This window comes from Cicer arietinum, chromosome 3 (assembly GCF_000331145.2).
Source record: "Cicer arietinum cultivar CDC Frontier isolate Library 1 chromosome 3, Cicar.CDCFrontier_v2.0, whole genome shotgun sequence".
In the NCBI taxonomy this organism is placed as follows: Eukaryota; Viridiplantae; Streptophyta; class Magnoliopsida; order Fabales; family Fabaceae; genus Cicer; species Cicer arietinum.
The window spans coordinates 1,804,859-1,830,171 of NC_021162.2; the positions used below are offsets into that span (position 1 = coordinate 1,804,859).

Consider the following 25,313-nt stretch of genomic DNA (forward strand, 5'->3'; position numbering starts at 1 on the left):
ATCTAAGGACTTAAGGAAATGTAATCAAGAGCCCAATAGCTTGAGTAACTTGGTATGAAAAACTTAGTATGAAAATGTGGCAGAGGGAAATTAGAGGAACATAATCCCAATTTAATCCTAAGTGTTGGTACTATATAGGATATACTTGGAAGCAAGTCATTGGTGTAAACCAATACCATAACATATTATTATAAAGAGAGTTTTCTTGGTTAAAATTTTAATTGATAAGAAAATGACAAACAAGAAGAACAGTTAAGCATAAGATCTCCCTTTTATAAGACAATGAGAACAATTGACATGCCATAGGATTCACAAATTGCATCACAACATTCACTAACACACACTTGTACCAAGCAAGGAAGCAATCCACTATTTTAGAGAGACTTGTGATTGATAAATGGTACAAAATATAGTTTCTTTCATTTCCTTGGAAGAGTGTTGAGATAGTACACAACAGTTTATTTACAAAACATATGTGATATACAATTATACATTGATTCTAGTGACAACCAAATGCTACATATATGACAACAGAAAAGACTTTGCCAAACTAAAAAAATAATAAAAACAAAAGTGATCCCTAAATCTAAAGGAATCACACATACTAATTCATCTACACCAACTTGTAATAACATTTGTTTGCAGATATTAGAACCTCATACCCCTTTCCACATGGACACCTAAAAGTGAGACTTAAACACTTTTCAGCCCACTCTACTTTCACAGCTTCTTCAATATCTTCTACCAATTCATCCTAAAAAAAAATTGAAATTGAATTCATAATATGAAACAACAACTAGTCTAAGAACCATATATAGAATAGTTTTGACTTTCAACTCTCAATAATCACAGTCCTAGATTCAAGATATACCTGAGATAGGACTTTATCATCATCATAATCATTATCATCAACAGGAGAGTGCTCTTCTTCTTCTTCTATTTCTTTTTCTTTTTCTTCTTCTTGTTCCTCGTCTTTCATAACTTCATCCCACCACTGCCTCATTTCTTTCAAACGATCCTTCATCCTTTTAAGCCTCTGCAATCACATCCACACACACACACAAAAAAAAAAACCATTTATCCAAATCCAAAAAAACAAAAAACCCATGATTTCAAATCCAATAAAAAAAAAACATGATTTATAAAAAAAAAAAAAAAGAAAACCCATGATTCCAAATTAAAAAAAGATTAAATTTTTAGCAAGAAAAACAAGTTCCATAATAACCCAACATACCATTGAATCAGGAGTAATTTCTTCAGAACTCGAAACACCTTTAACCTTAAAAGGAATAACATCAGACACACACCTCCTTAAATTCATTGGCGGCGGCAGAGGCGGCAACCCCGACCCTCTTCCCAGAGTCGAGGTAGTCTCCTCTGTCGTCTTACACGGATCGGAAACACACCGACGAAGAACATGAGCGTTACATAGACTAATAGGAAGCGAAATGGCGGAGAAGCCATTGCGTGTAAGATCCTCTTGGTCACAAGATTGCTTCTTGGAGCTTCGTTCGACTGCGGTTGAAGATGACGGCGGTGAACGGCGTTTGGAGGAGTTTGGTTGACGGTGGCGAGTTGAGGTTGAAGTTGTGCTGTTGAGATGCAGCATTGATGAAAAATCGTTGTTATTGTTGTTAATTGATTGTTCTTGTTGATGATGATGATGATTATGATTACAATGATGATCAAGATCAAGCATTGATGAAGCTGGAATAATAATGGATTGTTTTTGTTTGTGAGAGATTGAAGAATTTGGGATGAAAAAGGATTCTTGTTCTTGTTGTTGTTGATTTTGAATATGAACTTCTTCACCCATTTTTTTTTCTCAATTTTTTTTTTAATTTTTTTTTTCTGTTTGGATATTTGGTTGTAAAGTGAGTGATTAAGTGGAAGAGAGGATTGAAAAAAAATTTGAGGGAAGGTTTTGTTATATATAGATTTGTTTTCAAGTGTAACGGCTTTTGGCGGGTTAGTTAGGTTTCTTTTTTTGGTTATTAATAATATATTATAACTATTATCAATTTTATTTAAAAAATATAAAATAATATTAACCAAAATATATGCATATTGATCGACCTAGCAAGTATTCCATAGTCACAAGACTATGGTCACAAGTCTTAGACACACTTGTAAAAAAGCAAAATATAGAATTAAATTTTTGATTATTTTTAAAATTATTAAAAGACTAAAAGATGGAATTAATATTTTATAACAGTGTCTAAAAAATTTGTATTTGATCAAATGATTATACAAGGATAATCCATGATAAATATGGTAGGAGGAAGTATTTTGTTCTATAAGTCTAAAGATAAATGATCATCTTCAAGAAGTCTTTGAAGAGAGGCTATGAGTGCTCCATTTGAAAAGAATGTTTACCACTATTTGAGATATCAATTTTCAAAAATATTCATAAAAGTCGTTTTTAGGAATGATTTTGATAGAGTAATTGGAAATTATAAAAAATTTAAAATTTTAATGGATTTGATTTGATTGATAACAACTTTGTTTTTGTGGAGTATGAGAAAGAACAATTTTAAAAGAGAAGTATATTTCATTTTGAAATAGATAATGTTTATACATTAATAGAGGTGAATTATCTTTTTCTTTTGTAAAATTTTTTGGATTATTTTAATAGTGATTAAAAATCATTAGAAACTTTAGTACAATTGATGATATTTTTTGAAAATATTTTCTTTAAATTTTTTTATAAAAAATAATTAAATTATAATTTGATAAATAAAAATTAATTATAGATGAAATACATTAATTTTTATTAATTAAATTATAATTTAATCGTCTTTTATAAGAAAAAGCGAAAGTTGAATAAATTTTTGATGTAAAACATTTATACCAAATTAGGTTAAATAGCAATTGTGGTTACTTAACTTAATTTCAATTAATATTTTAATACTTTATTTTTTTTAATTTAATTTTTTATATTAATTTTAAGTGATAATTTGATTTTTTAAGGTTTAAATTGTCAACAATGTTTTTTTTTTCTTTTTTACAAAAATAAAAAAAATTCATCAAAATTTTCAAACAAAACTATAAATTAATTATTATTTTTAATATAATGCAAATTTCGTCAAATTCATAACTTAAAAGATGTTTTTATTATCACTTTTTTATTTATAAAATACTTGCTTTTGAAATATTAAAAAATTATTTTTTGTAATTGATATTTCATTTAGAAAATGATATCGACTATAAAAACAAATTCAAAATAACTTCATTTTTTTCAAAATATCTAAAAAGGATAATCTTTAAATTATGAAACATCCGAATTATTTTTTTAGAATTTATAACAAACATATCTTTAATTTTTTACGTAAAAAAAAAACTTTCTATAAATTTCTACCAAAAAAAAGTTAATTTCCCTAGAATTCTTTTTATTATCCATTAGAATTCAAGTGATGTATTTTGTACAAAATTTGATCCATATACATTTACTTTTTCTAATTAATTTTGTTTATATTTATGGACAATAATGTTCTTCATCCATGGAGGTAGCAATAGCATAACAGTGACTGAACCCAAAAAATCAAAATTAATAATCTCATTAATTTAATATTTTCAATTTCTTCAATTTATTTTCAGCTTCTTCTTCAATCATTCACTTTTCAACAATCAAAATTCATAGGAATGGGTGGTTCTTCACCTCCTACTTCTTTTCCTGCTTCATCGTCGTCATCATCATCTTCGTGTTGCTCTCGTTTCTTGTCATCGGCGCTTCGATCCAAACGCTTAGTCACGCCGGCGGAGAAGACAGCTCGGGATAATTCCGGCCGTGGTCTCTCCCGCCGGCTCGGCGTCTTCGACCTTATACTCCTCGGGATCGGAGCTTCCATCGGCGCCGGTATCTTCGTCGTCACCGGCACCGTCGCTCATGACGCCGGACCAGGTACGCTTCTAACTGAACACGTGTTGTTGAAAATTTTCAAAGTTTTTCTTTAAAAAATCGTTAGTTCTGTTTATTTATCAATTTTATTAGTTTATTATTAGTTTATATTAACGTGAGATTGTGAAAGGAAACTCTTTTACATGTAATATTTTTTTGTAACTAAATAAATATTTTATGTAGATTGGATTATTTATTTTATTTTAGATTATCCTCTGCGAGCTTAGAATATAGCTTCAGTGGAAACAGTTAGAATTATAATGTGTTTTTTTATTTAAGTGTTATGTGATATCCTTCCTTGAATGAAATATAAGTAAAAATAGTAGTTGAAAAATTAATGAATCTGGACTAAATTTTTAACCAGGTAGATGAACTTTTCAACTACCAATTTTCCTTATATTTCATTCAAGAGGAAGTATTAAGTTTTCTTTTGTTAGAGAGTATCTATCTAGCACTAATAATTTGGATTTGTCTGGTAGCTGACACGTGACCGTGTCTGCAACAAGATACTGATGCATGTGGTTACATTCAATCACTTTCATTAGCTTTATTCATGTGTTAATGTCAGTCTCGTGTCTGTGTTTGTCTCGGTGTTTCATATTAGAGTATTGGGTATCTGAGTTGAGTGTGCACTCTACACTTGAGATCACAGATAGGACATGAGTCACATACAACATGGACATAGGAATATGGTAAAAATTTAATATTAGAAAATAAATTTTAAATTAAAAGAGATAACTGATATTCTAAAAGTTAAGTTTGTATTGGTTATTATTGTACAGATAAAATATTATAATTTATCTAATTATTATGGTAACAAAGCCAAATTGGTACTCAAATTTTAAATAGTAACGGTAAATGAATTGGAGGATATGTAGGCTAAAAGGGTATCATCTGATGTGCCGAGACAAACAATAATGCTTGCTGGTTATGTTGAAAAATAATCTTCATTATGCATTTATCTAAATACAATGATTACTTGCTATGTTGAAAAATCAATCTTCATTATGCATTTGTCTATATCTATATATATCTGCTTTAGCCTTTAAGATATTAATCAGGACATGTGATGGTTATTTTGCTGTTACAACTTTGTAGCTTATTTGTGGTTTCTTTCTGTAATGTAGGGGTAACAATAAGTTTTATACTTGCTGGAGCATCCTGTGTTATAAATGCACTCTGTTATGCTGAGCTAGCTTCTCGATTTCCTGCTGTTGTTGGAGGAGCATATCTATATGCATATACGGCTTTTAACGAACTTACAGCTTTTCTTGTTTTTTCGCAATTAATGCTTGACTATCATATTGGGGCAGCTAGTATAGCAAGAAGCTTAGCAAACTATATTGTTACATTTCTAGAGATCTTTCCTGTATTAAAAGATAACATTCCAAAATGGATTGGACACGGTGCAAACTTTGGAGACGTGCTATCCATCAATGTCTTAGCTCCGGTTCTCCTAATGCTTCTCACTTTAGTTCTCTGTCTTGGTGTTAAAGAATCATCAGCTGTGAATTCGTTTATGACAGTGACCAAGGTTCCTTTCCATCTTATCAATTACCAAAGTATAACATTGAGCAGTGTGTTAATGCTGGGGTTCATGTGAAAACCAAATCACTAGTTACTTTACTGTCTACTGCAGATAACCATTGTTATTATTGTCATTTTTGCTGGAGCTTTTGAGGTTGATGTTTCCAACTGGTCTCCCTTTGCTCCAAATGGTGTAAGAAGCATCTTCACAGGAGCTACTGTAGTCTTCTTTGCGTACGTTGGATTTGATGCAGTTGCCAATTCTGCTGAAGAATCTAAGAAGCCACAGGTGTATTGTCTTGATATTGCTCTAGTGATTTATGAATTTTCCTCATGCCATATCTGTAATCTAATGTTTCTGTTGAGAATAATAATGATATTAGAAGTAAATAGTGACGACTTGCATTTTTGTATCTGCTGCCGGATGCAATAGTCTACTGTTGATACTTTTCCATCAATTATATTAGAAGTAAATAGTAGCTATTCGGATTTTATTCAGATTTTAAATAGTAGTTATCAATTAGCAGTCATTTTGTAAATGTAATAGTACATCTGAACAGCCATGTGACAGAAACTACCTTGCAATAATATATTCATCTGTTGTATTTGATTTCAACTCATGCTTTCCTTTGCGAGTGTTGTCCTTTTTCTTATTCTCGCGAATCAGTTCATGATATTTTCTTTTTAACTTTGTTATTTTGGAAATTTCAGCGGGATTTGCCAATAGGCATAATTGGAAGCCTCTTGGTATGTATTGCATTGTACATTGGAGTATGCTTAGTGATTACTGGAATGGTTCCGTACAATCTTCTTGGAGAAGATGCTCCTTTGGCTGACGCTTTTAAATCTAAGGGACTCAAATTTGTTTCTATTCTGATTAGTATTGGTGCTATTGCTGGCCTTACAACAGCACTCCTTGTTGGTCTCTATGTTCAGGTGAGTCACTTCCCTACTGATTGATGTGCCTAGTGGCATGTGCTAATTAATGTACATGACAGGAGTTTTCTTTCTGATGAGCAGTCTCGGCTATATCTTGGTCTTGGCAGGGATGGTTTACTACCCTCAATATTTGCTAAAGTTCATCCCAAACGCCACACCCCTATTCATTCTCAACTTTGGGTTGGCTGTATTGCCAGTATTTTGGCCGGGCTTTTTAATGTGCACATGCTCTCGCACATTCTTTCTGTTGGTACGCTGGTAAGAGTCGATTTCTAATATCACAGCAGTCAGTGTTGTCAAGAAAATATATATATGTTCTATCTCATCCTGTACTAAGTATCCATGTTCTAACTTCTAAAATATCTATGAAGTCTAAATACTTCAAAACTGCTAAAGTTTCCATGTTCTATACAACTATATAAGGTTGTGGGACATTAGTGGAGATGCACATGATTCACTTGATGATGGTGGTAGACTTTTTGAATTAGCAGAGTTGTCTCTAGATGAACCATACTCAAAAGCCATGCCTTTTTGGATAATGAGAATGTGTGAGATGAAAGTAGGCAATTGAATCGAGTCAAAACTTCTTTTAAATGGGACTAACGTTGCTTTTTGCGACATTAATAGGGTGAGAAATATTTAAATTTTGTGACATGACTATAGGGAATAAAAATATTTTGACATTGACAAGTGTAAGATATATGCCTATGTTCTTTTGTTATGATCAAGTATCTTTTTGTAAACTGTGATCATTACCTACTCCCTCCGTCCCAAAATATAAGGCATATTGGGTCAAAGAAAGTGTAAGAATTTCCTATATCCAAACTGTACATTTTAGCAAATAATACCACGTGTTTTTCTATGACAAAAATATACATCATAATTGAATAGTGTTTGTAAATGGCCGGAGATAATGCCCCTCACATGATATTTTCACTTTCAGACTGGCTATTCAGTTGTATCGGCATGCGTTGTTGTACTTCGTTGGAAGGATAAGACAAATGGTCTAGTATCGTCTTCAGCTAGGCGAGAAGGTTTAATTTGCCTCATTGCTGTTGCTGTTTGTGGATTTGCTGCGGGGCTCTTGTTCCGTTATGAGGCTTCAATTATCTTTGTAATTCTGGCTATAGTTGTTGGAGTTGGTGCTTCTCTTGCTCTTCTTTTCCGCCAGGTCAGTGTCATTTTTATTTTTAAAAATATTTTTGGTCTTAACTCTCCGGCTCTCAAGGGAAATGAGTCCTGGTAATACGGAGTTTGGTCGGGAGGTAAGTAAAGCCTAACAAAAAATTGTTTCAGTTAGGGTTTGAACTCAAGTTTTCCCAAATGATTCACCCTGTTGACTTGACTACTACAAATTTCAAAATGATCATGCTAGAAATCAATTTAATGTACCACTCACCTGCAAATAATTAATGTCTATTTAGTTCTTCGACAAGGCAACGAAATGTCATGAAATTGAATCTTGTCATTAGTAGAGAGGAGGAAAAAATCATGAATTTTTTGTTGGTTTTTGCCATCATTTCCTGAATCCTATAACAAAGCTAGAAAATTTCTTGCAAATTTCCTTGGTATTTTGCGAATGATATAGAAGTTAAACTAGAAGTATTTAAAACATTGATTTTTTAATAAAAATTATTTTTAAAGTTAGTTGTTAGAAATCAGAATTTTATTGACTAGAATTGATGAGCTCTGAAGCTCTTACAATGCTGGAAATCTAAAAATGCAGAAAAGGAACTAAACCAGAGTTCTAAGAAACTCCTAAACAAGAGCAAAATTGATCCTAACTAGAGAAATAATTCATTTAATTATTTCTTAGAATATTTTCTGAATACCTTTACCTCTTCCTATTCCCTCATTCTTATAACATAAAATAAGTGACATTATTAACTAGCTTTTATTCCTTTCACTCATCCTTCTTGAAACTGAATGCCTTTCCCACTTCCCCTTCCCTCATTCCTTTAATGGAATATCAGTAGAATAAGATACATTATTAACTAACTTTTATTCCCTCCATCCATCATTCAGAAACTAAATGTGTGTGACTTGGGTGAGTGGGGCCCACTCTTTGGGCCCTCATTCCTCTTAATTTGCTGTGTTCTATCATTAGTCCAATTGACAGAAAATTACGTTCATCTGCAAATGTTCATCTGCAAATGTTCATTTATGTTGACTGTTTAATATTGATTTAAAGAATACAAGTATTATTTAAAAATTAAGAAAATGAAATTCATTTGATTTAATAAAAATGAAGAAGAAAATTAATATTTTGGTTTGATTTAATATGAAAGATCAGAATACGTGTCACAACATGTGGAAAACAAGTGACTTCACAAGCAGGAGGGTACGGCATGGTTTCATGAGAAGAAGATTAAGTACTGAGGTTATCTCATACTCAAAAAATGAGAATTCAATTTTTTTTTTTTTATATAGAGATGGATACCAATCACAGTATGGGATGTATGTGTCAAAACAATCCAAACAGAAAAAGCAATCTCAAGTTCAACATTTCTGCTATGCTTATCAGACATATCATGTGCATCCATTTTAATGTCGATTTCTCTCATTAATTACTTTCATTTTTATCATTTTGTTATCTAGGTTTATGCAGATTCACCAGGGTTTTCTTGTCCTGGAGTTCCTCTTGTTCCCAATGTTTGCATCTTCTTTAACATGTTCTTATTTGGCCAGGTATGGCCACCATCTCTCCATTTTCAAATTTTAGACAAAACAATACTACATTGAGGAAGTTAACTGAAAAATGATGATGAACTTTTGTTTACAGTTACATCATGAAGCATGGGTGAGATTTGTGATTGTAAGTATTATTATGGTCGGTGTTTATGCAATATATGGCCAGTATCATGCTGACCCAAGTGCAGAAGATAACGCTATTTATCACGAGGCTCCAGCGGAATAAGCTCAGTGAATTATCAGTTCAATATTACCAACTTTTTTCCTGGCCAAGGGGAGAACAGGGTGTTTTGTTACTTTGTTAAAATCTGTGTAGCAAATAAGCTATTGTATGTTTGTTTGGGAATGCTTACTTTATCTGGGTATACATACAGGGTAGATTGAATACGAAACTGTCAGAAATCTTTCTTATTAATAGCTCCTCCTTTTCTCCCCAACATGTGTATGGTGTATCATGTATCTCTTGTTTACAACTTGATTCAAAGGAGAAATTCACCACGAATGATAATTTTTGTTGTTGTTGACAAAGTGTGAATTACTTTGATGTGTTCAGGTTATTTTGTTTGTTTTTCTTGTTTTGTTTTTTTAATAGTCTAATTCAGTATCTAATGTTGTTTTGTTTTTTTAATAGTCTAATTCAGTATCTAATGTTAAACCAATCAACATTACAGTAAAAATCTTACATAGAATGAGATATCTAATAGGAATTTAGATTGTTACACCATGCAGCATGCACATGAAAACAATCATAAATATGAATCATATCAGTTACTATGAAGCAGTACATAAAAGAAAAAAAAAAGGTTATCCACTAGTGAGAAAGAAATAATCCATAAAAAAATTTAACCATGAAACCGACAATCTAGTCTCATGAGTGAATGCTTCATAATCACCATAAATTGATTGTTGTACATTTTAACCACATCAACACCATGGCCGGTTTTCATATAAATTGAGCCACAACACATGGCCTTAAAATTTTGAAGATTTCAAAATATTAGTTATATAATGTTTACAAATTATTAGATGTCGTATAATAGTCCGGTGACATAATAGTGTTTGCATGCATACGATTCTGAGAGATCAATTATCAAAAGTTGCATTTATCTGCACAATTTTATTTTATAATAATTTTTAGAACTTTTATTTATTAAAGATTCTATTTTTAATATTAGAATGTGAATTTTAAATTGTTTAAGTCGGTCTTGGATCGATCAACTAGTGGATAATTTTTTATTCAAAGGTGACATGAATTTATTAAAATGAGCATAAAACAATAAGCAAATAAGAATGACAAAAACCATGCTACGATTTTAAAGGAGACAAATAAATTTACATTTGTTGAACTTGAAAATGTTGATTAAAAGAAAACATGTTAAAAAGATCATGAAAAATGTTGATTAAGTTTCTTACTGCTTTTATGAAAATCATGTAATGATATTTTTGTTTTATGTGAGAAAGAAAGATTAGGAGGATGAATAGTTTAAATGAATATGTGGAAGTGTGGACATTTTCTTTGTTGAAAATAGTTTGAGAATGGTTTATTTTAATTTATATTCACATGCAACTAATCAATATTTATAGATAAGATATGCAAATAATTTTACAGTTTTACCTATAATTTAAGAGGAAATTCTTTACTTACGTAACTAATCAATATTTATTGATAAATAAGATATGATATTAATGGATGAAAAAGTATTTTATATGATTTAAATAGATGAGATAATTTATTTTAATTTGTTTTCTCTTAAAAATATCTTTAAAGGAATTTATTTTTAATTTTATTTTAAAATAAAAGTCATACTAACAAATGCTCTTAAACTTATTAGGGAAACAAATAGGAAATATAGAAAAACTTTTGAGTGAAAACTTTTAATTTTTACAATTCCAAAATATCAAATGCAATTTTTTTAATATTTTATTTCCACATACTTAACAAATACTCTAGAGTATTTGTTAGACTTTCTCTTAAAATAAAATATAAATGTTGAGTAAAAATTATTAAAATTCTTTTCATTTTATTTTTCGCACATATGATTTTTTTTGACGTATTTTTTACACATATAACCACATAAGTGTGTACTAAGTAGAATAATACGCGGTAAGGCATAATACAAGAGAGAATAATATGTGTAAAGACAACCTAATAGATATGACAATCGATAGAGTTTAGATAGGGTATATAGTACTCGTCCCCATATTCATGATTTAAAAAAATACTTATATCTGTGTTCGTATCTTCTTGGGTATTAACTTTAATATTCGTACCATTGCTCTTTGGGTACTTAAATATCCGTACACATACCTATTACACACATTTTAACTAAAATAGATCCATAAATAAATGATATTGTTGTAATTAAATTTAAAAATTATTCAAATATCTTAAATCCAATCTTAAAGTATTATAAATCAAAATATTTTCTAACTCAAAATATTTTAAATGAACACTCGTTATAATACACATTCAAATATCAATAATAATACTTTATGAAGTTGCAAGTCATACACTAATATTATTCGAGATCTGTAAAAATGATTGATAGGAAATGCAAATATAATTATCAAGTCACGATTAATAAGACATAACTCTTAGTTAAAAAGTCACAATTACTTACCTATTCATCATAATCAAATTCTTAAAATTTTTGCAAACGTTTATCTTTTATAAATATTGTAGTGGTCAAATGATATTAATAGATGTTAAAATATAAAACAAAACAATTAATTAAACTACACACTAATGTAATAAATAAATAATATATTTATATAAGTGCGGATATGGGGTGAGTACCATAGTATCTGTACCCGCATCCATACTCGCTTAATTTTGCGGGTAATTACCCGCGTCCATGCTCATATCCATTATACGGATTTTTACCCTATCCATTGTGAGTTTTTTTTTTTTTTTGTTGGTATCCACTTAGTGTGAATCTAATTGCCATCTCTACAAAAGAATGATAGAGAATAATATTTTTCTAGAAGATGGTTAGATATATTTATTTATTTATTTATTATTTTTTACTGATATTTATTTCATATTATAATGTTAGTTTGAAAAGATTAACATTTACAAGTGATTTCTTATTATAATTTTAGTTCGAAAACATTATTCCTATTATATAACAATTTTTTTAATAATTTGAATTTAAACAAAATACATAATCTAAGTGAAAATAAATAAAAAATATGTGAAAATTAAATTATAAGTATTTGGTTTCTTAGCTGTGAACATACTATTTTAGCAAAAACAAATAATAATTGGAAAATAATTTAGGGCTTTTGTTACTGATTTTAAAATAGTGATTTTGCTTTAAAATAATTTGCAGGTTGTTTTTAATGTAATTTTTAAAAAAGATGATTTTTTTTTACATTTTTAGTATCATGATTTTATTTGAGGCACAAATGAAAAACAAATAAAAAAAGGAGATGCATGGATGTATTAGTGGGGAATATTTTTATTCAAAGGTGAGATGAATTTATTAAAATGAGCTTAAAACAACGAAGTTTAATTATAAAAAATAACCATAGTATAGGAATAGGGTGAGTTAAAAGAACAAAGTTTTGAAAAAGAACCATGTAAGACAATTTCCACAACAACTTGATAGGTACAAGTCACAAATAATAAACTAATTGTAGTTTCTACATGGAATAACATGGCTTTGAATATAAGTAACTTATTTATAAATAATTTCATATTTAATTTAAGATTTATTTCTATGCATTGACAGTGTAAAACTTTTGTATACATGTAACCAATTAAATATACCACATAAGTATTTGTAGAGATATTTTAACAATTAACTCAAAAAAGTGATATATTTAATGATTTAGTTAAATATATATATATTTAAAAGAAATTTACACCGTCGGTCAATATATATAAATTAAATTCATTTCATTTATAATCTATTAATATGTTTTTTTCTTTGCTTATTGTTATTATGGATTATAGAATAGATTTTTCTACGTTATATAAGTGAAGTTGTAATAATAACTTGAGAGAAAACTATCTGGAATATTTTCTTAAATGCATTATCTAGTTTATTTAGTTATGGGTTCAATTACACCCTTATTTATAAAGTACACGAATTTGTAGGAACTCTTAGAGATATCACAGTGCAGCCAGTTTCACATAAGTCTTATTTTGAAGACATACATTTGGGTTTTTTCTGCAATATTCCATTATACTTTCTACAATTTTGCTTTATAAGTTATTCTATTTTATTGCTATCTTTTCTTTCTTTATGAAAGACAAACATGCATCTTTCTGTTTTCTTTTTAAAATTAATCTTTCTTTTAACTCCTTCTTTATGCATTATATCTTCTAGTCAACTATATATATATATTTTCTTGCTTCATGGTGAATTTATTCTAATTAAGTTTGAATATGTTTTATTCAAACTAAGGTATACAAATTTCAGCTCATATATATTCCATTTGCTTTGATGTTTTCTCTGGTTTATTTTGTTTTGATTTTCCTTTCTTGTTTGTTTCGTTTCTTTTACTTTTTGTTCAACATTTGGTCAAATGGCTCATAGAGGGTGGATGAGTGATGAATCAAAACAAAGTGTAGAATATATTCTAGGGGTTAATGAATTTACTGAATTTGCTTTTCACAATTTAGAAATCAATGGAAAAATAATGTGCCCTTGTACAAATTGTGCCAACAATCACTCACATTCCCGTAGAATTGTTTACGAATACCTAACTAATCCACAATATGAATTTCTTAGAGGTTATAGGCGATGGGTATTTCATGGTGAGAGCCTACAACTTCAAGCACCACAACTGAACGTATAGAAATGGAGCATGACATGGATGGGTTAATTAATGCTATTTTTGGAATTGATTCTATAGAAGAGCCACTTTGTGGTGAAGGTGGAAGAAATTCAGAAGTCAGAGAAACATCTAAGTTTTACCAATTTGTAGTACAAGGACCTTCTAAGAAGGGACATGTGCAATGTATGGGCAAATTTCCTAAATCCAAAAAATAAAAAGTTTCTATGTCTGAAAATGAAGAGTTACGTGATAGAGTTAAACATATGGAAAGTTTGTTGGCAAATGTTATGACCTTGATTCAAAATCATTTTTCTGGAGAAGATGTGAATGACATAATCCAAGTTGCGCGGCAAGTATATAATTTTTTATTGATCTTCATATATAACATACAAGTTGATTTGTAGGTCTAATATTTATCTTATTTATATTTAATATCTTCTATTTTCGTGATAGATTCCCGATGCTTATAGTGCTCATAATCATTTGAATTCTCCTAGTTCAAACAACAATGAAGATAATGAATAAGTTATTTAGTTTTGCTTTTAATTAATTTTCAGTAAAATTATTTTTATTTTTTATTTTTCACATTTGAATAGTGTTTTTATTTTACTTTTTATTGCTTATAGGTGAAGATTAAAAGCTATTTTGTTGATGAGGATGAAGTTTTGACAATTAGGTGAATGAGATTTTCTTAAATTTTTTGAGATGGTTATATAAGACTTTGTTATGTTAGTAAGATAATCTTTTTTATGATTAATAAATACTCTAAAGTATTTAACTATTTTCAATTTCATATATGTTTGAAAGACTTATGTTAATTTTGAATATATGATATTGAACTTTTATTTTATTTTGATTCACATATATATATATATATATATATATATATATATATATATATATATATATTATTGTGTATTTACATTGTAATTTGATTAATTTTTCACAAAAAAATTACTAGATAACAAATTATTTGTTTAAAAAAAAAATTGTTGTCAAAATCTACACCCACAGAATTCAAATATCACTAAACTGTATAGTGACAGAGACAAAACTATAGGTGTATAATTTATAAAGTTATGCAAGTATTTATGTCCACCATACAAAAGTCGTAGGTATATCTACGGATTTCAGACCTTTATCCGCGACTTTGTGCTATCACTATATGTCAAGTTTCTTGTAGTGAATAGTCCCCAGCAAATTGGAGCCATTATGCCATAGTTCAACGTCTTTAATAATAATATTCAGTAAAAAGAAGTAACAATATATAATGTGAGAGAAGATCGTAATTCTACGTGATTAATAACTATTTATATTGAAAATGTAAAATTATTGTAACAAATTTAGCTTACCATATTACAAGTTACATTTGAACTGAATCAATAGATTTTACTTGTTTACCTGTAAAAAGACTACAACAGTTCTTTTGAATCCAATTTTGAAATCGTTGTTGGTCATTGAATTTTCTTTTCCAATAGCCTTCCACTAAAATTGTACATTTATTTCTCTCCTTTGTATTTATAGACTTTTTGCGCTAATAATTTATATATATTATTATGTTATATTTATTTATTTATACTCTTGATACTTTTAACGTTGGTTTGGAATGTTATGTTCTTTTTAAGTATCATTTGTGATATTTCGTACAGCTTTTTATTTTTTTATTATTATTTTTATCTCATACAATTCATAACATAAATTTTTTATAATACCAGCTTTTTAATACAAAATAATAGTTCCTTGTAAAAAAATAAATACAAAATAATTTTTCTTTAATTTATATTTTTATGGTTAGTAGATTAGTCTGACGGGCAAAGAATAGTAGTTAAATAAATCTATTTAATAACTGAAACTAGACTTATATTTAAATCCGGAATTAAGGCAAGATTGTTAGACCTTGGAGGTATTTAAATGAGAAATTCCTAGGTGACTTGAGGTAACACTCCAAATGTTAGGAACTACCATGCAACACACATTTATCTCGACTGTCGCGTATATGTGTCTCAGGTTAAGTTGAGGGGGATCTATGAGGACATAATCAATTTGAATTGTCCATCTACCCAGGTGGTGGCATATTATCAAGCCTCATAACCAAGTGTTTCAAAGTTAGAATGGTACCAAATGATAAAGTAGAGTATAAGCTCATGTATACATTGCATTTTCTTGTAATTCTTTTGTTATGATTAATATGTATCGTGCGCGATAATAATTTTTCTTAGATGATTTGATGTTATAGTGAAATATATTGATTTTTCATGAGTGATTTTGACTTTATAAAAGAATATTTTTCCTTGAAGAATGTTTGTGTAATGATACAATATATTTAGGATTAATTGCGTGTTATTCTTACTTATATTATACTATTAACATGATTTCAAAACTAATCTCTTTCGTTGTTTGTGTTTGACTAGCTTGACCCTATGTTTGCGAAAATCGTTGTTATAACAGTTTAATGAATCTTGAAGTTCAAGTTTGGAAGAAACTCCGCTCTGATAGGTGATATCGGAATTAGAGTCATAAGTTGTATTTTATTTATTTAATTATTAACGACTTTTTGTATGAAAACCTTATAAGTACTAGTAAGTTTTTGGAATTAATTTAAGACATTATAGTTAAATCAAGTTTATGGAGATTGCACTGTTTTATAGAAGGAAACAAAGTTTAAAGTGTTCCGTTTGTATTTTGAGAAATGTGATATCCTAAATAACTTGTAAAAATTTCTTTTTCCTTTGAAAGAGTTTTTATATATTCGCAGCAAATTTTTATAAAAATATAGTATAAATTATTATATATTATTTTGGGGTTTAGGGTGTCACAATCATGGTTTCAGAAATGTGATTTGTGAGGTTGATTCCTAAACGACCTTGAGATTTATTAAAAAGGAGTGTCGCCTCTTCATCCTAATACGACACCAGTGGATTATATTCAATCTTTGCTTTCTAAGGAATGGAAACTTGTCTTTGTGCAAACCTTATGCGAAAAAAATGCTAGTGTCGATTGGCTTGCTAAATTGGGAGTATCATATTTTCATGATCTGAGAGTATTTTCTGTTTGTCCGTCTCTTTTGGTTAGTATTTGTTTAGCGGACTCTATGGAGATTCAATTCCAAAAAGCTTAGTTCTCCTTCATTTATTTGTTTTTATTTTCTTTTGATAAAAAAATGGTGGGGAAAAAAAATCCATAGAATGAGTTAATAGTGAGACCAAAAAAATGGTTTTAAAAATAGAGATTAAAAGTTTATTTTTAGGAGACCAAAAGTGAATTTAAATCTATATTAAAATATTATCAAGCCATTCATCGTCACTTAAGCATATTGTATGCTACATAACTATATTTTTGACACCTCACTTATTTTCTTTGTAGACACGACTAAAATCTCTGCTCTTTTTATTCTTCATAGTCTTGGGGTATAGTAGACAAGTTTTCAACCGTTACAATTCATCAATAAAGTAAATTTTTTAACGTTATATAAACTTTAATAAGAGCTCATAATGTAATATACATTTTTCAGTATATACCATTTCACATACCAATTTTTTTTCTTCTTATTCCAAATACCCTATATCACCTATTTTTGTTCTTTAGCTTTGTCTCCTTTTCTAAGTTTCAATGGAAGATTACCATTTTGTCTTTTGTTAGAACAAATAACCCTTAAACATGATGACGCGGTTGGTATTTAGTGGATTTTGGAATTGATTTCACTTGGATTGATGATATGGATGTTTGAGAGATGTTCGATTAGATATACAAGGATTAGTAAATATGAGTTATTTTTATTTTTTTATTTCCATAGCTCAAAATTCTTCTTTTTCTTCGACGAAATTTGACCGAGTTACCCTCTCCCGTCTAAACCGAAGTGGTGCATGGGTGGAATTGGATCTTGAAAGTAGACTTGATGATTTGGGTTGAGTAATGGTTTTGAGCCCGAACCCGCCTGTTATCCATACTTAGTAGTTACTAAAGTGAATAAATCAAGGGTTGAGATTGTACCCACCCATTATTGGTTATACATGTGCACTTAATATGAACCATTGATTTATTAATCATCAGTTGATATTACTCACTTTATTCTTTAAAGCTAGTTGCTCACTTTTGAAGCTGCAGAATCTATAGATATATAATCTCACTTATTCCACTTGTTGGAAACAACATTTATAGGATCTATTTTGATGACAATTGCTGCAAGACTTTAATAGTGAAGTTGTTGATGAAGATTATATGTAGCAAATTCCAAAGCGTGTTGTTACACTAGTCTTTAGGTTCGATTCGCCCCACCAATCAGATGCAAATGAGATAACCGTACTTTGGAAAACCTTGATATGATTTGCACTATCACACCAAGAATATCTTTCAATAGTATGTTACAAAAGAATGTTACCTATTCTTTTCTCAAATAATGAAAAGTCGCGTCTTTTCAAGACGGAATTTATTCAAAAAATAAGGCAGAAGAGCAAATCAAACTCGAGACCTTATGTTTACACACAATGAACACAACCACTAAACTAACAACAATTTAATGTCAATTATCACCAATTACACACACACATATTACCCAATATTTTGGAAATATCTCACAATCCCCCACCATTTTCAAAATATACTTAGTCCCATAATTTTGGAAATATCATGGTTTCAGATAATGATATCTTACGATTTGAACCACTACTTAGTAAGCTATGAGTTCCACTTATCCCGAATAGATTGGTAGACAAGCTTTGAACCAGTTATTCCTTAGAACAAGTGTGCACAACTTACACATGAAATCTCGGTACTATCGAAAGAATTATAAAGATGACACATTTGTTAAGGCCTTGTGTCATGTACCCTTTTCACGAGAATTTAAGAGTCAAGCCCTTTAACTCTTCGAAGCGGCCTCACTTCATCCTCACATAGGTAGACTATATCAGAAATACACCCATAATATGTATTTCAACAAATTTATGCTATATGTCTATTAAGAGTAAAACTCAATCCTCCAACTTTATACTTATGGTCCAAGTACTTCCAACCTTTGGGATGTATCTATATTCAAGTACTTGTAATCATTCTAATAGTGTACTTTATCATTGAACTCAAGACTTGATGTTACTCTAGTGTGAGGCGATTTTCCACCATTGATGATTAATTAGATATGGGCTTGAGTCCCAAATCTAGTGATGTCTTCAACACCATGTCCCTTTTTAGACCTTTCGTCAAAGGATCTGCTAGATTCTTTTCAGTTCTTACAAACACTATGGATATTACTCCATTTAAAATTAAATCCTTTACATAGCTATGTCTTAGACCAATATGTCTAGATTTTCCATTGTATACTTGGATATATGCTTTGGATAGTGTGGATTGAGTATCACAATGTATGGATACTGGTGCCATTGGCTTTGGCCAAATTGGCATCTCATACAACGAATTTCTTAGCCATTCTGCCTCTTTACTACCTGCAGCTAGGGCAATGTACTCTACCGCCATGGTGGAGTCGACAATGAACGTTTGTTTCTTTGATCCCCAAGAAACTACACCTCCACCAAGGTTGAAGATCCATCCACTACTGGAAGCATGATCCTCAGCATAAGTTACCCATTTGGCATCTGTATATCCTTCCAAAACTGAAGGATATCCACTATAGACTAAACTATAGTTAATTGTTCCTTTCAAATATTTTAATACTCTATTAACAGTCTGTCAATGTTTTTTTCTTGGATTGCTAGTATACCGACTTAATCTACCTACAGCATACGCTATATCAGGTCTGGTACAGGTCATGACATACATCAAGCATCTGATTACCTTTGAATAATCTAGTTATGCCACTGGACATCCTTTATGTGGCTGTAAACTAACATTTTGATCAAATGGGGGTAGAAACAGGTTTGTGATCAAATTGATCAAATTTCTTTAGCACTTTCCCAATATAATGAGATTGGGATAAACCAATATTTACTCCATCTCTAATGATTTTAATTCCTAAAATCACATTTGCTTCACCTAAATCTTTCATATCAAATTTTTTTGATAGGAAAGTTTTAGTTTTTTCTACCTCATCTAAATTTGTGCCAAAGATTAACATATCATCCACATACAAACAAATCATGACACCATTTCCATTATGAAATTGACTATAAATACACTTGTCCGATTCATTTATTTTGTATCCATTAGAAAGCAAAACTTTATCAAACTTTTTGTGCCATTGTTTGGGTGCTTATTTTAACCTGTATAAAGATATAGTCAATTTACACACTTTATGTTCTTGCCATTTGATGACAAATCCTTCAGGTTGTTTCATATACACCTCTTCATCTAACTCTCCGTTTAGGAAAGCAATTTAACATCCATTTGATGGATTACAAACTTATAGATAGAAGCTAGTGCCAAAAGCACTCTTATGGATGCAATTCTTGCAACAGGTGCATAAGTATCAAAGTAGTCGATACCTTCTTTTTGTGTAAACCCTTTGGCAACAAGTCTAGCTTTGAATTTATCAATGGTACCATTTTTGATGACGACAAGACCACCAACTATGGACAATGCAACAAGATCAAAAAGAAGATCAAACCATCTTGAATAAGCTTCAAAATCCAAATAATAAATGATTAAATGTAAAGGTATATGATACAAATCAATAGTTCAAATACATGAGAACAATTCATATTTACATATGCATTTAACATGTTTTCGAAAATCAAAAACAACATTAACAAATCATTTAAAATCATATTTTTGACAATTTGCATAAGTGTATTCGAATACACCATGTTGTATTCGAATACAACTTAAGTCAGAGGCAAAACGTTAAATGGTGTATTCGACTACACCCATCTGTAGTCGAATACAAGCTAAGTCAGTGGCCAAGTGTATTCGACTACACCCATATGTAGTCGAATACAAGTTAAGTCAGAGGCTAAAATACACTAATCTGTATTCGACTACACTGATGTGTATTCGAATACAAGATGTAAAATTTGAATTTTTTGAACGTTACAAAGACGTGTATTCGAATACACATATACTGTATTCGAATACACCTGGAAACATTACAATTTTTCAGATCTGGAATGCCTCTAGAACATTGTAATTTTTCATCAAACCTCTTGGATCAATGGCCACGAATCTGAAAGGATGTTTTATGGAGTATAAATACCCCATAACTTCAGATCAAAAATTAACCATCCTTGAATTAATTCATTTGAACAACTTTGAACAAAATTCTGATTTTTCTAAGTACTTGCATTAGATTTTCATATCATTCTAAAAAGTTCTCAAGTACTTGAATTACTATTGAGTTGTTTATCAATATACCACATCTTAGATTTATTCAAACCTTATTGTATCATTTGTACAAGTAAGATAGTGCCTTTGGCAACAAGTCTAGCTTTGAATTTATCAATGGTACCATCAACTTTCATTTTCTTCTTAAAGATCCATTTACAACCTATTGGTTTGGATCCAGGTGGGAGGTCTACCAATTTCCAAGTTTTATTCCCCATGATTGAGTCCATTTCCTCTTGGATGGCTTCTTTCTAAAAGGAAGAGTCTTGAGACTTTATTGCCTTTTCATATGTGTCTGGGTCACTCTCTAAATTGTAGCAAATTGGTCCATAACTGTTAATGGAATCATTTGTACCTTCTACAAGGAACATAAAGAAGTCTAGGCTATAATCTTTCTCTTTTCTGGCTCTTTCACTTCTTCTGGGTTCTGAACATGTCAAAGTATCATTATTATATACATTATTTTCTAGACTTAGTACACTAGAACATACAGTTTCCTTAGGATGTGGAATTGAGTTAAATCTATTTTCTTGAAAAATTGCATCTCTTAACTCAATCACTGTGTTAATAGGATATGAGTCATTAGATTTAACAACCATGAATCTATAGGCCTTGCTATTTTCAGCATAGCCCAGAAATACACTTTCAATTCCTCTTTCTCCCAATTTCTTTCTTTTTGGTTCAGGAACCTTAACAATTGCTCTACAGCCCCAAACTTTTATATAGTTAAGATTGAGTTTTCTTTTCTTCCAGAGTTCATATGGAGTTATCTTGTTCCTTTTATTAGGAACTCTATTTAGCAAATAACATGCAGTTAGCATGGATTCACCCCAATAACCTTTAGATAAACCAAAATAGGATAACATGACATTCACAATTTCTTCTAATACCCAATTTTTGCTTTCTGCAATTCCATTTTGTTGTGGGGAATATGGTGTAGTTGTTTGATAAAAAATACCAGTGGACTCAAAATACTCAGGATGATAGAACTCTCCTCCCCTATCACTTCTAAAACACTTAATAAAAGTTTCATGTTGAAGTTATACTTGTGCTTTAAATATTTTAAATTTGTCTAAAACTTCATTCTTAGAGTGCATTAAATAAACATAACAAAATCTAGAGTAATCATCAATAAAAGTGACAAAATACTTTTTACCACCAATTGTAGGCCAACCATGTAAATCGCATACATCAGAGTGAATTAAATCTAATACCTTAGAACTTCTTGCAACACTTTTAAAAGGTTGTCTTGTAAATTTAGTTAGCATGCAAGTAGTACATGAATTTGATTTTTTATCAAAAGTCGAAATTAAATTTGATTTCATCATATCATTCAATTTTCTAAAGTTAATATATCCTAGTCGCATATGCCATAAATCACAAGACTCAACAATATAAGCAGAAATCATATTATTATTATTATAGTTACTAACAACATTACATTTGAACATATTCTCACAAAGGTAACCCTTCCCTACAAACATACCACCTTTAGAGAGAATAAATTTATCTCCCTCAAATACACATTTGAAACCAAACTTGTTAAGTAAAAGTACATAAATCAAGTTCTTCCTAACATCAGAAACATAAAATACATCTTTAAGAGTAAGTATTTTTCCAGAAGTGAATTTAATCTCCACTGTTCCTTTTCCTTTGACTTGGACAGTTGAGGCATTTCCCATGTACAAAATACTTCCATCTTCTTCATCAATGGTCTTAAATAGTTCTTTATTTTTGCACACATGGCAAGTAACACCAGAGTCTATCCACCAAGATTCAACATCTTCAATTATGTTGAGTTCAAAAATGACAGCAACAAGATTATATTTTGTTGCACTTGAATTCTTCTCTTTGTTCTTCCTTTTCAAGCTGCGCTCATTTTTAAAGTGTTCTGGTTTTCCACAATGATAACAACTACCTTTTCCTTTCTTTCTTTGTTCATCATTACCATTGTGTTTTTCATGAGATTTATCAAAATCTCGATTTCTTTTCTTAAAAGATTTGCTTTAATTTCCTTCCTCCATTACATGGACTTTTTCATGAGAAAATTGATTTTTAGTATCCTCTTGTTTACGGTACTCTTCTTCTAAACGAAGGTGATTACCCAATTGCTCAAGAAATATGTCCTCTTTCTTATGTTTCATAGATTTTTTGAAATTTTTCTACGAAGGTAGAAGTTTGTCTATTATGCAAGATACAATAATAGTTTCATCCATATGCAAGATATAATAAGTATTTATTTTTGGAGGTATTATAGAGTTAGTGAAACTCAACCTTTATATATAAGTGTTTTGAAAATATTTTTGGTCCATCCTAAAAAAAAACTGGTGACTTAACTCATTCTTTTACTCTCCTTTATGACAAGATTTTATGACAATTCATGGTGTTTCTTGGCATAATGTGCATTAACTCATTTTTAACACCTTTAATTTATTTTCTAAAGAAAGATTATAAATTTAATTATGAGTTTCTTTTGTGTACAATTAAGAGATGACTATTCTCCTTTTTGTATCTCATGCATTCATCTCTTTTAAATAAAAATTATAATTTTATTTTAACTGTCTACAAAAATAATTCTATGCTATTTTTGGTTCTGTAACTATTAGATAAAAAAATTAAAAGGTATTTAAAGTAATATTCTTAAAAGAAATTTAATATAGTTACGTTTTCTTTTTGAATTTATATACATATTTAATATATATTTTTTATTTTATGAATGTTGTTTACACACCGAAACATGAAGAGTTAATATAGTATGTTGTTGTAATTATTTTATCATTAATATTATTATTATTTTTATTATTGTTATTATTTGTTAACATTTAGATTTTTATTTTATGTTACAAGTTACATAAAAAAAAAGGACTAAGAATGATTTTCCATTGTCAACAACCATTGAATATTTTTATTACTATAAAATGAATTTTTTCTAGTTATCTAAATTAAAATATTTTTCTAGTATTTACTATTATTATCTAAATGCCGCAAACTTTAATGGTAAAATTATATTTTTATTTATTTAATTTTATCATATTATTTATTTTAAAAGTCTGGTTGGATTAAAAAGAGTTTAGAAATGTACTAAAAGTCTTTTAATAATATTGATTTAAAAAAATTAATATAATTATTACTAAATAAATATAAGAGGTTAATCATGGTGACTTAATTTTGAAGAAGACGATAAAAATAATTCGTTTTACTATCCTCGAAAATTTATTTGACCTATTAAAAAGTCTATCAAAATTTATTTTATTTTGCATTGTCTTTATGAGATAAGTTACAATATTGTATGCTATCAATAATGATAAATGTATCAAATTTATGAAATTTAATAAAATTCAATAGGTGAGTTTTATGAATATGCTGATTTTATTTGACTTTCAATTATTTTTAATTTCATTAACAAATTATAAGTGTTTTATTGTTATTATTATTATTATTATTATTATTATTATTATTATTATTATTATTATTATTATTATTAATATTATTAATGAATTCTGCATATTAGTGTTGCATTGTCAAATTCTATTGTGTAGTAAATAAACACAATTAAATCAATTTCTTTATAGAAATAATTTTTTATGAAAGGAGCTATGATATCTCTCTTGTTCTATTTTTAAATTTTTAAATTATTGATATAAACATATAATTCTAAATTTGCTCTATTTTAATAAATGACATTATCAATTTTTCCTTTTATGTTTTTTTATATGCTAATTGGTTTTCTTTAACTAGTTCATGTATTTAGTAAGTAACTTTTATACAACTCAAATTTTTATATTTTAGTCGAATCATTGTTAATCAATAAATTTTTGTGAAATTAATAGGGATTCAAAATAATTATACTTGATTTTTTAAGAAATGTGTCAATACATGTATGTAGCTTGTCCATTTGTTTTTTCCTCTTAGTTTTGAGGACGAAACTATTTTTAAGGGGGTAAGTATTGTAACACCCCAAAATTTTCATATATATTATATATGTGTCTTGTTAGTAATTGTTATGATTTATTAGTAAATTAATAATTATTTTATGTATAAATAAATTAAACTAAATTTTATCACACTCTATTTTACCTGAATAATTATAATCTTTATTTTTATTTAATTATTTTGGCGTGACAATTACACAGGTATGATTTATGATGTGATTATTTTCTAAATGGACTATTGTGCATTTTTTATTTGATTAGTTTCAATAATTATG

At 29.2% G+C, this 25,313-nt stretch overlaps 2 protein-coding genes across 3 annotated transcripts; one reads left to right on the forward strand and one right to left on the reverse strand.

Moving 5' to 3' along the window:
• Window positions 1–390: 390 nt before the first annotated feature.
• LOC101494006 (uncharacterized) lies at window positions 391–1,882 on the reverse strand. Its single transcript, XM_004489038.4, has 3 exons — window positions 1,235–1,882; window positions 872–1,036; window positions 391–754 (listed from the first exon to the last, which is right to left on the reverse strand). Exons 1-3 carry the CDS (start codon window positions 1,814–1,816, stop codon window positions 614–616), a joined length of 888 nt encoding a protein of 295 aa, XP_004489095.2. The 5' UTR covers window positions 1,817–1,882; the 3' UTR covers window positions 391–613.
• A 1,556-nt stretch (window positions 1,883–3,438) lies between these two features.
• Window positions 3,439–9,612, forward strand: LOC101493466 (cationic amino acid transporter 9, chloroplastic). Of its 2 annotated transcripts, XM_027331844.2 has the most exons (9): window positions 3,439–3,901; window positions 5,026–5,432; window positions 5,538–5,714; window positions 6,137–6,361; window positions 6,446–6,622; window positions 7,308–7,535; window positions 8,658–8,744; window positions 8,963–9,052; window positions 9,147–9,612. In XM_027331844.2, the coding sequence occupies exons 1-9, from the start codon at window positions 3,643–3,645 to the stop codon at window positions 9,279–9,281; spliced, it is 1,785 nt and encodes a 594-aa protein (XP_027187645.1). In that variant the 5' UTR covers window positions 3,439–3,642; the 3' UTR covers window positions 9,282–9,612. The 2 variants fall into 2 exon arrangements, with proteins under 2 accessions (XP_027187645.1, XP_027187646.1); XM_027331845.2 differs by lacking the exon at window positions 8,658–8,744 and having other exon boundaries at window positions 3,448–3,901.
• The last annotated feature ends 15,701 nt before the right edge of the window (window positions 9,613–25,313 follow it).

What these genes read in the sequence shown, in the direction of transcription:
- LOC101494006 (XM_004489038.4), bottom strand. Translation starts at nt 1,816, where the DNA reads ATGGGTGAAGAAGTTCATATTCAAAATCAACAACAACAAGAACAAGAA. An exon ending in AAATTACTCCTGATTCAATG is followed by an intron (nt 1,037 to 1,234) that starts GTATGTTGGGTT and finishes ATGTGATTGCAG; the next exon opens with AGGCTTAAAAGGATGAAGGA. An exon ending in ATGATAAAGTCCTATCTCAG is followed by an intron (nt 755 to 871) that starts GTATATCTTGAA and finishes ATTTTTTTTTAG; the next exon opens with GATGAATTGGTAGAAGATAT.
- LOC101493466 (XM_027331844.2), top strand. Translation starts at nt 3,643, where the DNA reads ATGGGTGGTTCTTCACCTCCTACTTCTTTTCCTGCTTCATCGTCGTCA. An exon ending in AAGAATCTAAGAAGCCACAG is followed by an intron (nt 5,715 to 6,136) that starts GTGTATTGTCTT and finishes TGGAAATTTCAG; the next exon opens with CGGGATTTGCCAATAGGCAT. An exon ending in TTGCTCTTCTTTTCCGCCAG is followed by an intron (nt 7,536 to 8,657) that starts GTCAGTGTCATT and finishes ATGAAAGATCAG; the next exon opens with AATACGTGTCACAACATGTG.